At 36.5% G+C, this 13,589-nt stretch overlaps 1 protein-coding gene across 1 annotated transcript; it reads left to right on the plus strand.

The window, feature by feature from the left end:
- The first annotated feature begins 5,899 nt into the window (after nucleotides 1-5,899).
- Nucleotides 5,900-8,562, plus strand: LOC133198225 (uncharacterized). Its single transcript, XM_061334351.1, has 2 exons — nucleotides 5,900-8,449; nucleotides 8,539-8,562. Exons 1-2 carry the CDS (start codon nucleotides 5,900-5,902, stop codon nucleotides 8,560-8,562), a joined length of 2,574 nt encoding a protein of 857 aa, XP_061190335.1.
- The last annotated feature ends 5,027 nt before the right edge of the window (nucleotides 8,563-13,589 follow it).

Raw genomic sequence — 13,589 nt, forward strand, 5'->3', positions numbered from 1 at the left:
TTGAAGGGGTGGCCCCTAAATATTTCTATTCTACATATCTCGAAAACGAAAAGAAATCTCTGAATAGTTGTTGAACAAAGAGTCTTTAAAATCACAAGACCTTTCATTTGATATCAAGAAAAAGGGGCTGACCCCTCAAATTAGGGGCTGAGAGGGGCCAAAAGTCTTTAGTCTATAACTCTTTAAATATCAATATTTTGTTATCAGTTACTGAAGCAAAAATGTTCATCTTAATAATTTGTAACTATATATTATAATGTAAAGATCATATGTTGCATAATAAGGGGCCAAAAGGGGCCAGAATGCTAAATCTTTGACGCTTTATATCTCGAAAAGGGGAAATATTTTGATAAGCAATACTGAACAAAAGATGGTCAGAATAATGTTTTAAACAATATGCACCCTTTCAATTTTTGTCAAACGGCCCCATTAAGGACTTGAAGGGGTGGCCCCTAAATATTTCTATTCTACATATCTCGAAAACGAAAAGAAATCTCTGAATACTTGTTGAACAAAAAGTCTTTAAAATCACAAGACCTTTCATTTGATATCAAGAAAAAGGGGCTGACCCCTAAATTTGGGGCTGAGAGGGGCCAAAAGTCTTTAATCTATAACTCTTTAAATATCAATATTTTGTTATCAGTTACTGAAGCAAAAATGTTCATCTTAATAATTTGTAACTATATATTATAATATAAAGATCATATGTTGCATAATAAGGGGCCAAAAGGGGCCAGAATGCTAAATATTTGATGCTTTATATCTCGAAAAGGGGGAATATTTTGATAAGCAATACTGAACAAAAGATGGTCAGAATAATGTTCTAAACAATATGCACCCTTTCAATTTTTGTCAAACGGCCCCATTAAGGACTTGAAGGGTTGGCCCCTAAATATTTCTATTCTACATATCTCGAAAACGAAAAGAAATCTCTGAATAGTTGTTGAACAAAGAGTCTTTAAAATCACAAGACCTTTCATTTGATATCAAGAAAAAGGGGCTGACCCCTCAAATTAGGGGCTGAGAGGGGCCAAAAGTCTTTAATCTATAACTCTTTAAATATCAATATTTTGTTATCAGTTACTGAAGCAAAAATGTTCATCTTAATAATTTGTAACTATATATTATAATATAAAGATCATATGTTGAATAATAAGGGGCCAAAAGGGGCCAGAATGCTAAATATTTGACGCTTTATATCTCAACAAGGGGAGATATTTGAAAAAAGCAATATTGAACAAAAGATGTTCAGAATAATGATCTTAACAATATGCATCATTTCAATTTTTTGCAAAACGGCCCCATTAGGGATTTGAGGGGTTGGCCCCTAAATATTTCTATTCCACATATCTCGAAAACGAGAAGAAACTTCTGAATAGTTGTGGAACAAAAAATGTTTAAAATCACAAGTTTTTTCATTTGATATCAAGAAAAAGGGGCTGACCCTTCAAAGTAGGGGCTCAGAGGGGTCAAAAGACTAATATGTAACTCTTCAATGATCAAGAATTTGTTATCAATTACTGAAGCAAAAATGCTTAACTTAATTATATGCAACAATATGTAGTAAAATTTTGATTCTCTATTGCGTAATTAGCAGCCATAAGGGGCCAGAATGTTAACTCTTTTGCGCTTCCTATCTCGAAAAGGGGAAACATTTTGAAAAGCAATATTGAACAAAAGATGTTCAAGATTATGTTATTTAAATCAAAAAAAATAAATCTAAGGGGGGAAACAAAAACTTAATCAAAATCACATCTCATCTCATCGAAAAATCGGACGGAAGACCTACTCGTTGCCCGCAACGAGATCTCATCTAGTTATTATTAGGGTCTTTCGTCTCCAACGGAAGACCCTTCTATTATTCTATTGTTTCTTTTTCACTTTTATTATTATTATTATTATTATTTTCTGTCCAAATTTTGTGCAGACGATTTCTCAGAGATGGTTGGATGGATTCACTTGAAATTTTCAGAGATGATGTATCATGATCTAAACCTTATTCATTTTTTTTATTTTTTGGAAATTCACTTCCGGTCGGAAGTTATCGCCCTTTAATCGAATTTTTAGTGACCATTTTGTCTACACAAAAACTCAAAAACGACAAAAGCTAGAGTGCTGAAATTTTCAGTGATAATAGAGGACATGTTCTAGTTGTGCACCTCAGTTTTCAAATTTTCTGGAAGTGCCTAGTATGGAAGCTTGGTAGGGGTCAAAATTTAGGACATGAATCAGGAGTGAATTTTCGAGACATTTTTTATCATATCTTCAAAACTATGAATATTTTCTTAAGACACATTGAACAGAAATTGTGCAGAATTACTAGATCTTTTATATGATATCAAGAAAAAAGGGCTGACTCATCACATTAGGGGCCAAAAGGGGCAAAAAGTCTTAAATCCATAACTCTTTAACGATCAATATTTTGTTATACATTACTGAAGCAAAAACGTTTATCTGAACAATCTACAAATATATATTATAATAAAAATCTCATATGTTACATAATTAAGGGCCATAAGGGGCCAGAATGCTAAATCTTTGACGCTTTATATCTCGAAAGTGGGAAATATTTTGATAAGCAATATTGAACAAAAGATGTTCAAAATAATGTTCTAAACAATATGCAACCTTTCAATATTTGCTAAACGTCCCCATTAAGGAGTTGAAGGGCCGGCCCCTAAATATTTCTTTTGCATATATCTCAGTAACGAAAAAGAATATCTGAATAGTTGTTGAACAAAATGTGTTCAAAATCATAAGAGCTTTAAGGTGAAATCAAGAAAAAGGGGCTGGCCCCTCAAAATCGGGGCCAAGAGGGGCAAAAAGTCTTTCATCAATAACTCTTTAACGATCAATATTTTGTTATACATTACTGCAGCAAAAATGTTTATCTGAACAACCTACAACTATATATTATAATAAAAATCTCATATGTTACAAAATTAGGGGCCATAAGGGGCCAGAATGCTAAATCTTTGACGCTTTATATCTCGAAAGTGGGAAATATTTTGATAAGCAATATTGAACAAAAGATGTTTAAAATAATGTTCTAAACAATATGCAACCTTTCAATATTTGCTAAACATCCCCATTAAGGAGTTGAAGGGCCGGCCCCTAAATATTTCTTTTGCATATATCTCAGTAATGAAAAAGAATTTCTGAATAGTTGTTGAACAAAATGTGTTCAAAATCATAAGAGCTTTAAGGTGAAATCAAGAAAAAGGGGCTGGCCCCTAAAAATCGGGGCCAAGAGGGGCCGAAAGTCTTTCATCAATAACTCTTTAACGATCAATATTTTGTAAAATATTACTGCAGCAAAAATGTTTATCTGAGCAAACTACAACTATATATTATGTTATTCAAATCACATGTTACAGAATTAGGGGTCATGAGGGGCAGAAATACTAAATCTTTGACGCTTTATATCTCGAAAGTGGGAAATATTTTGCTAAGCAATATTGAATAAAAGATGTTCACAATAATGTTCTGAACAATATGTAACCTTTCAATTTTTGCTAAACGTCTCCATTAAGGAGTTGAAGGGCCGGCCCCTAAATATTTCTTTTGCACATATATTGGAAACGAAAAAGAATTTCTGAATAGTTGTTGAACAAAAAGTGTTCAAAATCATAAGTGCTTTAAGGTGATATCAAGAAAAATGGACTTGCCCCTCAAAATAAGGGCTGATAGGGGCCAAAAGTCTTTCATCAATAACTCTTAAACGATCAATATTTTGTAATACATTACTAAGGCAGAATAGATCATCTTCACACTCCTTAACTATATCACGTTGTTGGCATCATATGTTTCGTTATAAGGGGACAATAGGGGCCAGAATGCTAAATCTTTGATGTTAAAAAGGGACATTAGGGGCCAGAATGCTAAATCTTTGACGCTTTATATCTCGAAAGTGGGAAATATCTTGATAAGCAATATTGAATAAAAGATGTTCACAATAACGTTCTGAACAATATGTTACCTTTCAATTTTTGCTGAACGTTCCCATTAAGGAGTTGAAGGGCCGGCCCCTATTATTTCTTTTGCAGATATTTCGGAAACGAAAAAAAAATGTAGAATAGTTGTTGAACAAAAAGTGTTCAAAATCATGAGAGCTGTAAGAAGATAGCAAGAAAATAGGGCTGGCCCCTCAAAATAGGGACCAAGACGGGCCGAAAGTCTTTAATCTATAATCTTTAATGATCAACATTTTGTTATAGATTACTGAAGCAAAATTGTTCGTCTTAACAATTTATTTATATCATTATATTTGAACAAAAGTTTCAGTCAAATTCTTATCTCATCTTATCAAAAATCGGACGGAAGACCCACTCGTTGCTCGCAACGAGATCGCATCTAGTTATTTGTAACAATCACTATTATACTTGTACATATTATTTGTATTTCCCGCGTTTTGTCCCTATGCCCCATCTACCCATAAGCCCTTGCAAAATAGCTTGGCCGACCAGAACAATTGAGGCCTGGTCATTCCCGGCAGAGAAGCGTAGCTGCAGACACGTTTCTAAGTGTACATGCAAATAGATGCCATACAATCAGTATCTTGGCTTTGGCACGGAGACAGGTCCGTGGTAAGTATTTACTTATAATATTATTGATATTCGTTATGTATATAGTTTTTTTTAAGTTAATTTATTACTTAATACGTATTCGTTCTTATTTCTGAACTTGGCCAGCTCTCACAATTTTACCTGTTGTTCAGTCAGGTGTGACGGTTAGCGAGAGTGTTCGAATGGCTTTTGTATTATATCGATAGAGTTTAAAGGTGCTATTGTACGCAATTTTCTTGTATTCAGATTTGTTACATTATGTGAAATATTTTGTCCATTTAAATTTTGGTTTAAATGTCTGGGCGGAAGTGAATGACCGGAAGTCGAAAGTAAGGTGCGCCATGTTGGCAATAATTTGTTTTGACTTATGTTAACTGGTAACCATTATAATTTATACCTATTGATTGATTTATTTATTTATGAGAATGAATTGCCAAACATAGTAGTGTTGCCAAACATTATTTAGTGAAACATGTGACTTAAAAATATTCGTCATTGTAGCGTCAAGGACACTGGTATGACATGTGCTGGATACATGCACTAAGCTGAGGGGATCGTCGAGACACAGCGAAAGGTTCCAGGATTAAGGCCAGGAAGGATGCTGTGTGTGGTTAAAGATTCAGTTATGGTGGACAGATACAGATAAGTCAATCCACGTAACATTGTATTAGCTCGATAAACGAACACTGAAGAATTGGCAAATCTGATATATGATTTCATTCCTGCATCGAGGATGAGGATGATGATGTTGACGAAGATGATGTTGATGATGATGATGATGATGATGACAAGGATAATTATTAATCTGTGAACATGTTTGGCATTGATACTTTGAGTGAAATCTATACCCGGGGTTAATTGGTTAATTGTCTGATTATTGGTTACCAATTGCTATTATTTTTTTTTTTTGGTTTAATAGTGTGGAAGAGTGTGTGGATCAGAGTGTGGTTGTCTGTTTGAAATCTTCTTTATTATTATTATTATTTTTTTGTAAATAAATTTATTAAAACTTAGTTGAATTTGTGTGATTTTTGGAGATAGCCAGCTTGACCACGTGACATTTGGTGGCAGCGGTGGGATTGCTGACCCTCTCCAAATTACACATTTTCACTATTTAGGTGAAGGTTTGCCAAGTAGATGTAAATAGGTTAGGTTGCTCTAGTAGTAGTTAGTCTTGGGATTCCTGTACATAGTAAGATAGAGGTAAGTGAAAGAATGGTTCTCTCTTAAGTAGGTCAAAGGTAAGGTGGTGTTAGACATATTTATTAATTGGAAAGTATATTATCCTTGGATTATTAAAGTTTTGGTAAGGTGGCTCAGTACTTATAGGCACGATGTCTACCATCAAGGAGATGAAGGAGCTCTTGGAAATTGGGACGCAGATGGGACTCAAGGATGCAGAACTTCAACAGTTTGTGAATAATGAACAAGCAAGACTCCGAGATGAACGTGAAAAAGATCGTGCAGAACGCATGGCTAAACAAGAACGTGACTTTCAACTAGAATTGGAGATCAAGAGAGAGCAAAACGCTGAGGCTGAACATAAAAGAAAAATAGAAGAGATGGAAATAGATCACAAATTTCAAGTGTTGGCAGCAGAAAGATCACAGAAAGTTCTTGAGTCTACAGCCCTGCATCACCCTGAAACCCAACAACCTGTTAGAGGACCAAAACTACCAGCATTTGATGAGGCAAAAGACAACATCGACGCATATATACAACGCTTTGAAAGATACGCTATCTCACAGAAATGGCAAAGAACAAACTGGGGAGCTCACTTGAGTGCACTTCTAAAAGGAAAAGCGTTGGACGTGTTCGCTAGATTACCACCAGATAGTGCATTGGACTTTGATGAACTTAAAAAAGCACTGATGAAACGTTTCGACATGACTGAGGATGGATTCAGAAAGAAATTCAGATCTTCAAAACCCGATGGGAGTGAAACCTTTCTTCAGTTTTCAACAAGAATCGAAAGTTATCTGGAGAGGTGGATGGAATTAGCGAAAACAAATAAGACATATGAAGGACTCAAAGACTTGATGTTGCGGGAACAATTTATTTTGTGTTGTAACAAAGAACTTTCATTATTCTTGAAAGAACGAATTCCTCCTTCTATTCAGGATATGGCCAGATATGCTGATCAGTTTGTTGAGGCAAGAGCAACTAGTTCATCAGCTGTTACCCAGAGACCTACCTTCGAAAAGAAAGTTTCCATAGGAAAGCAATTCTCTTTTCCAAGCACTAGTGACAGTAGCAAACCCTGTGGTGGAGTCAAGTGTTTTAATTGTGACAAATACGGACACAAGCAGTTTGATTGCCCCTTAAGGAAGTCTTCCGCAACCAAGACAGCAAACACTCTGGAAAAATCTGACAGACCACAAAAACCATCCCGCTATAGTGAGCAACAACAGAGCTTCAACAGATCTGGACGTCGCTTTTCACAGGGGAAAGAACATGATTCTTCTTTTGTTGGTGCCCATAAACCATGGCTACAAAGTGACATTAGTGACATTGATTCCGTTTCTAATGGTGTGATGCCAGTTGTGAAAGGATGTGTTGGAGACAGACTTGTGACAGTGTTAAGAGATACCGGATGTCGTGGTGCGGTGATTCGGAAAAGCTTGGTTACTTCAAACCAAATGACTGGAAAAACTCACAAATGCATGCTGGCTGACGGAAGTATAATAGATGCAGATGTTGCGATAGTTGAAGTTGACACACCATATTTTACTGGAACAATTGAAGTATCGTGCTTTGAAACACCAATGTTTGATCTGATTCTTGGAAATTTTGATGGCGTTCGGAAACCAGACAACCCGGATATTCACTGGATGAAATCAACTAAACCTTCATTTGCTGTTGAGACACGCAGCCAACTAAAGAAAAAGCAGTTACCTTATAAACCATTGAGGGTTCCTGAAACTCTACAAGATGTATCACGGGATGAGATGTTAAGTGAACAGATGAGGGATGATTCATTAAGCAAGAGTTGGGACTTTGCTAAACAAGGGACAGTAAAGGAGCTTGGTGATGGAGGTTCAACTCGGATGTATATACGGAAGCAATTACTCTACAGAGAATTCAGTAGTCCAAAAGTGTCAAATGGAAAGACTTATCGACAGCTTATGGTTCCGAAAAAGTACAGATCACTGGTTATGAAGATGGCTCATGAATGTCTTATGGCAGGCCACTTGGGTGTTAAGAAGACCACAAACAGAATACTAGCAGAATTCTTTTGGCCAGGAGTACAAGCAGACGTCAGGCGATTTTGTCGTTCATGTGACGTGTGCCAACGAACAATACCTAAGGGAAAAGTACCTGCAGTTCCTCTTGGACAAATGCCCGTGATATCAGAACCATTTCAACGCATTGCTGTGGATATTGTTGGTCCACTCCAGCCAATCACAGACAGAGGAAATAGATATATCCTCACTATTATAGACTATGCGACCAGGTATCCAGAAGCTGTGGCACTGCAAGGAATTGAAACTGAACGAGTTGCAGAAGCGCTTGTAGACGTTTTCAGTAGAGTTGGTATTCCATCTGAAATGCTTACAGACCAGGGTTCACAGTTTACATCTGAAGTTATGAAAGAAGTTAGCCGATTGCTGTCACTCAAACGCCTAACTACAACGCCGTATCATCCGATGTGCAACGGCCTTGTTGAAAGATTCAACGGCACGTTGAAGCAGATGCTCAAGCGCATGTGTGCTGAACGCCCTAAAGACTGGGACAAGTACCTCAACGCACTACTCTTTGCTTATCGTGAGATACCTCAAGAGAGCCTTGGATTTTCACCCTTTGAGCTTCTATATGGTCGATCAGTGCGTGGCCCAATGATGATACTGAAGGAACTATGGACCAAGGACATACCAGACAAAGAGGTGAGGACTACATACCAATATATTCTAGATTTAAAGGAAAAACTTGAAGAGACTTGCAAGATTGCTCATCAACAATTGGAAAAAGCAAGGAAGCACCAGAGAAAACATTATAACAAGAGAACAATTGATCGAAGGATGAAAGTTGGTGACTTAGTACTTGTTCTTCTTCCTACAAAGTCAAATAAACTTCTGATGCAATGGCGAGGACCTTACAAAGTTGTACAGAAAGTTGGCGATATGGATTACAAAGTTGAGATGCATGGTAAACTAAAGACACTTCACGCGAATTTGTTGAAAAAGTACATTCCTCGTGAGGAAATACGCTGTGGAGTTCTAACAACTTGCGCCATATCACTAATTGACTTCAGCGAAGAGGGAACACCGGATGAGCAGAATTTAATGATGCTACCAACAGATTCTCAGACAGAAACAGTGTCAGATGTACGTTTCAATGAAGGACTGGATGCGAATAAGCTAGAATCGGTGAAATGTTTGTGTGAGTCGTATGCTGATGTTCTCACTGACGTTCCAGGAATGACTACACTAGTGAAACATAAGATTGAACTGACATCATCAGATCCTATACGGGTGAAGCAGTATCCTATTCCTTTCAATACCGAGAGTGTCATAAAGGAAGAAGTGGAGAAGATGTTACAGTTGAACGTAATAGAACCATCTGTTTCACCATATTCATCACCGGTAGTCATAGCCAGGAAAAAGGACGGAACAAACAGATTCTGCATAGACTTTCGAAGACTAAACTCTGTTACTATTTTCGACGCTGAGCCTATGCCGAACACAGAAAGTATATTTTCAAAGATGGCAGGGAAGAAGTACGTTTCAAAATTGGATTTGAGTAAAGGATACTGGCAAGTTCCTATGGAAGATGAAAGTAAAGCTCTCACAGCCTTCTCAACACCGTCTGGTTTGTATCAATTTCGTACTATGCCATTCGGGTTAGTTAATGCCCCGGCGACGTTTAGCCGACTCATGAGGAAACTTTTACAGGGCATGGTAGGTGTTGATAACTTCATAGACGATATAATCGTATACACAGATACGTGGGAAGAACATCTAATGGCATTGAGAGAGTTATTTACCAGACTTAGGAAAGCAGGACTTACAGCACGACCGTCTAAGTGTTTCATAGGATATGATCAGATCGACTGCTTAGGACACGTAGTAGGTGACCAGAGACTGAAACCAGAGTCAAACAAGATAGAGGCTATTCGAAGTGCACCAGTACCCATGACAAAGAAGCAGGTTAGATCGTTCTTGGGATTGGCAGGATTCTACAGAAAATTCATACCGAACTTTTCAGCCATTGCCGCTCCATTATCAGATTTAACAAAGAAAGGTCAGCCTAACAAAGTAGTTTGGACAGATAATCAACAACGTGCATTCGATACGCTGAAACAGATGTTATGCTCAGAACCAATTCTGAAGCTTCCAGACTTCAGTGAAGTATTCATTTTACGAACAGATGCTGCTGATGACGGGTTAGGAGCAGTTCTTTTGCAGGAGGAACATGGAGAAAAGCTTCCAGTGGCTTACGCAAGCAGAAAATTGCAGCCCAGAGAGAAGTCATACGCTGTTGTAGAGAAGGAATGCTTAGCAGTAGTATGGGGAATTCAGAAGTTCCATCAATATCTATATGGACGTGAGTTTGTATTGGAAACCGACCATCAGCCATTAACATACCTTAACAAGTCCAAAACAGAGAATTCGAGGTTAATGCGCTGGGCTCTACAATTACAACCTTATCGGTTCCGGATAGAAGCTATAAAGGGAAGCCAAAACGTAGGTGCCGATTACCTTAGTCGCCAATAATCAGCTAAGGACAAATTAGTCAGGTTTGTATTAAGAATTTTGTAAATACGTTTAGTTATTTTAAAATTGTTAGGACAAGTTGGTAGTGATTGTTGTTTAAAAAAAAATGTTACCTTTTTTTTTAATTAAGGGGGGAGGTGTGTAACAATCACTATTATACTTGTACATATTATTTGTATTTCCCGCGTTTTGTCCCTATGCCCCATCTACCCATAAGCCCTTGCAAAATAGCTTGGCCGACCAGAACAATTGAGGCCTGGTCATTCCCGGCAGAGAAGCGTAGCTGCAGACACGTTTCTAAGTGTACATGCAAATAGATGCCATACAATCAGTATCTTGGCTTTGGCACGGAGACAGGTCCGTGGTAAGTATTTACTTATAATATTATTGATATTCGTTATGTATATAGTTTTTTTTAAGTAAATTTATTACTTAATACGTATTCGTTCTTATTTCTGAACTTGGCCAGCTCTCACAATTTTACCTGTTGTTCAGTCAGGTGTGACGGTTAGCGAGAGTGTTCGAATGGCTTTTGTATTATATCGATAGAGTTTAAAGGTGCTATTGTACGCAATTTTCTTGTATTCAGATTTGTTACATTATGTGAAATATTTTGTCCATTTAAATTTTGGTTTAAATGTCTGGGCGGAAGTGAATGACCGGAAGTCGAAAGTAAGGTGCGCCATGTTGGCAATAATTTGTTTTGACTTATGTTAACTGGTAACCATTATAATTTATACCTATTGATTGATTTATTTATTTATGAGAATGAATTGCCAAACATAGTAGTGTTGCCAAACATTATTTAGTGAAACATGTGACTTAAAAATATTCGTCATTGTAGCGTCAAGGACACTGGTATGACATGTGCTGGATACATGCACTAAGCTGAGGGGATCGTCGAGACACAGCGAAAGGTTCCAGGATTAAGGCCAGGAAGGATGCTGTGTGTGGTTAAAGATTCAGTTATGGTGGACAGATACAGATAAGTCAATCCACGTAACATTGTATTAGCTCGATAAACGAACACTGAAGAATTGGCAAATCTGATATATGATTTCATTCCTGCATCGAGGATGAGGATGATGATGTTGACGAAGATGATGTTGATGATGATGATGATGATGATGATGATGACAAGGATAATTATTAATCTGTGAACATGTTTGGCATTGATACTTTGAGTGAAATCTATACCCGGGGTTAATTGGTTAATTGTCTGATTATTGGTTACCAATTGCTATTATTTTTTTTTTTGGTTTAATAGTGTGGAAGAGTGTGTGGATCAGAGTGTGGTTGTCTGTTTGAAATCTTCTTTATTATTATTATTATTTTTTTGTAAATAAATTTATTAAAACTTAGTTGAATTTGTGTGATTTTTGGAGATAGCCAGCTTGACCACGTGACACATGTTTCACTAAATAATGAATTGCCAAACATAGTAGTGTTGCCAAACATTATTTAGTGAAACATGTGACTTAAAAATATTCGTCATTGTAGCGTCAAGAACACTGGTATGACATGTGCTAGATACATGCACTAAGCTGAGGGGATCGTCGAGACACAGCGAAAGGTTCCAGGACTAAGCCCGGAAGGATGCTGTGTGTGGTTAAAGATTCAGTTATGGTGGACAGATACAGATAAGTCAATCCACGTAACATTGTATTAGCTCGTTATACGAACACTGACGAAATGGCAAACCTAATGATTTCATTCCTGCATCGAGGATGAGGATGATGATGTTGACGAAGATGATGTTGATGATTATGACAAGGATAATCATGGATCGGTGAACATGTTTGGCAATGATACTTTGAGTGAAATCTATACCCGGGGTTAATTGATTAATTGTCTGATTATTGGTTACCAATTGCTATTATTTTTTTTTTTGTTTTTGTTTAATAGTGTGGAAGAGTGTGTGGATCAGAGTGTGGTTGTCTGTTTGAAATCTTTATTATTATTATTATTTTTTTTTGTAAATAAATTTATTAAAACTTAGTTGAATTTGTGTGATTTTTGGAGATAGCCAGCTTGACCACGTGACATTATTAGGGTCTTCCGTCTTCTGCGGAAGACCCTTCTATTATTCTATTGTTGATTTTTCACTTTTCTTATTATTATTATTATTATTATTCTTTTTTTTTTCCTTACCGATTTTGTGCAGAAGATTTCTCGGAGATCTCTCGATCGATTTGCCTCAAATTTTCAGGGTTAATGCGTTGCTATCTGAAGTTTATAACGCCATGTCAGTTTTTGAAAAATCACTTCCGGTCAGGAGTTATCGCCCTTTGATCGATTTTTACATAGACCTTGTGTCTGCACAAAAACTCAAGAACGACAAATGCTAGAGTGTTGAAACTTTCAGTGGTGATAGAGGACATGTTCTAGATGTGCACCTTGGTTTTCAAATTTTCCGGAAGTGCGCAGTATGGAAGCTCGGTAGGGGTCGAAATTTAGGACGTGATTTATGAGTGAATTTTAGAGACATTTCTTAAAATAACATTTTAAATAGAAGTATTTTGTTAAAACATATTGAACAAAAAGTCTTCAAAATCACAAGACCTTTTCGTTGATATCAAGAAAAAGGGGCTGACCCCTCAAATTAGGGGCTCAGAAGGGCCAAAAGTCTTACATCTGTAACTCTTTAATGATGAATATTTTGTTATAAATTATTGAAGCAAAAATGTTCATCTTAACATTCTGCAACTATATATTATAAAATTTTGATCATATGTTACGTAATAAGGGGCCATAAGGGGCCAGAATGGTAAATCTTTGACAATTTATATCTCGAAAAGGGGAAATATTTTGATAAGCAATATTGAACAAAAGATGTTCAAAATAATGTTCTTAACAATATACACCCTTTTAATTTTTGCAAGACATCCCCATTAAGGACTTGGAGGGCTGGCCCCTAAATATTGTTATTCTATATATCTCTTAAACGAAAGGAAATTTCTGAATAGTTGTTGAACAAAAAGTCTTCAAAATCACAAGACCTTTCATTTGATATCAAGAAAAAGGGGCTGACCCCTCAAATTAGGGGCTCAGAAGGGCCAAAAGTCTTTCATCTATAACTCTTTAATGATGAACATTTTGTTATACGTTATTGAAGCAAAAATGTTCATTTTAACATTTTGCAACTATATATTATAAAATTTTGATCATATGTTACGTAATAAGGGCCATAAGGGGCCAGAATGCTAAATCTTTGACACATTATATCTAGAAAAGGGAAAATATTTTGATAAGCAATATTGAACAAAAGATGTTCAGTATAATGTTCTAAACAATATACACCCTTAAAATT

Source organism: Saccostrea echinata, unplaced genomic scaffold, assembly GCF_033153115.1.
Source record: "Saccostrea echinata isolate AGI-Se365-2 ecotype Australia unplaced genomic scaffold, CSIRO_AGI_Sech_v1 ptg000033l, whole genome shotgun sequence".
Classification (NCBI taxonomy): Eukaryota; Metazoa; Mollusca; class Bivalvia; order Ostreida; family Ostreidae; genus Saccostrea; species Saccostrea echinata.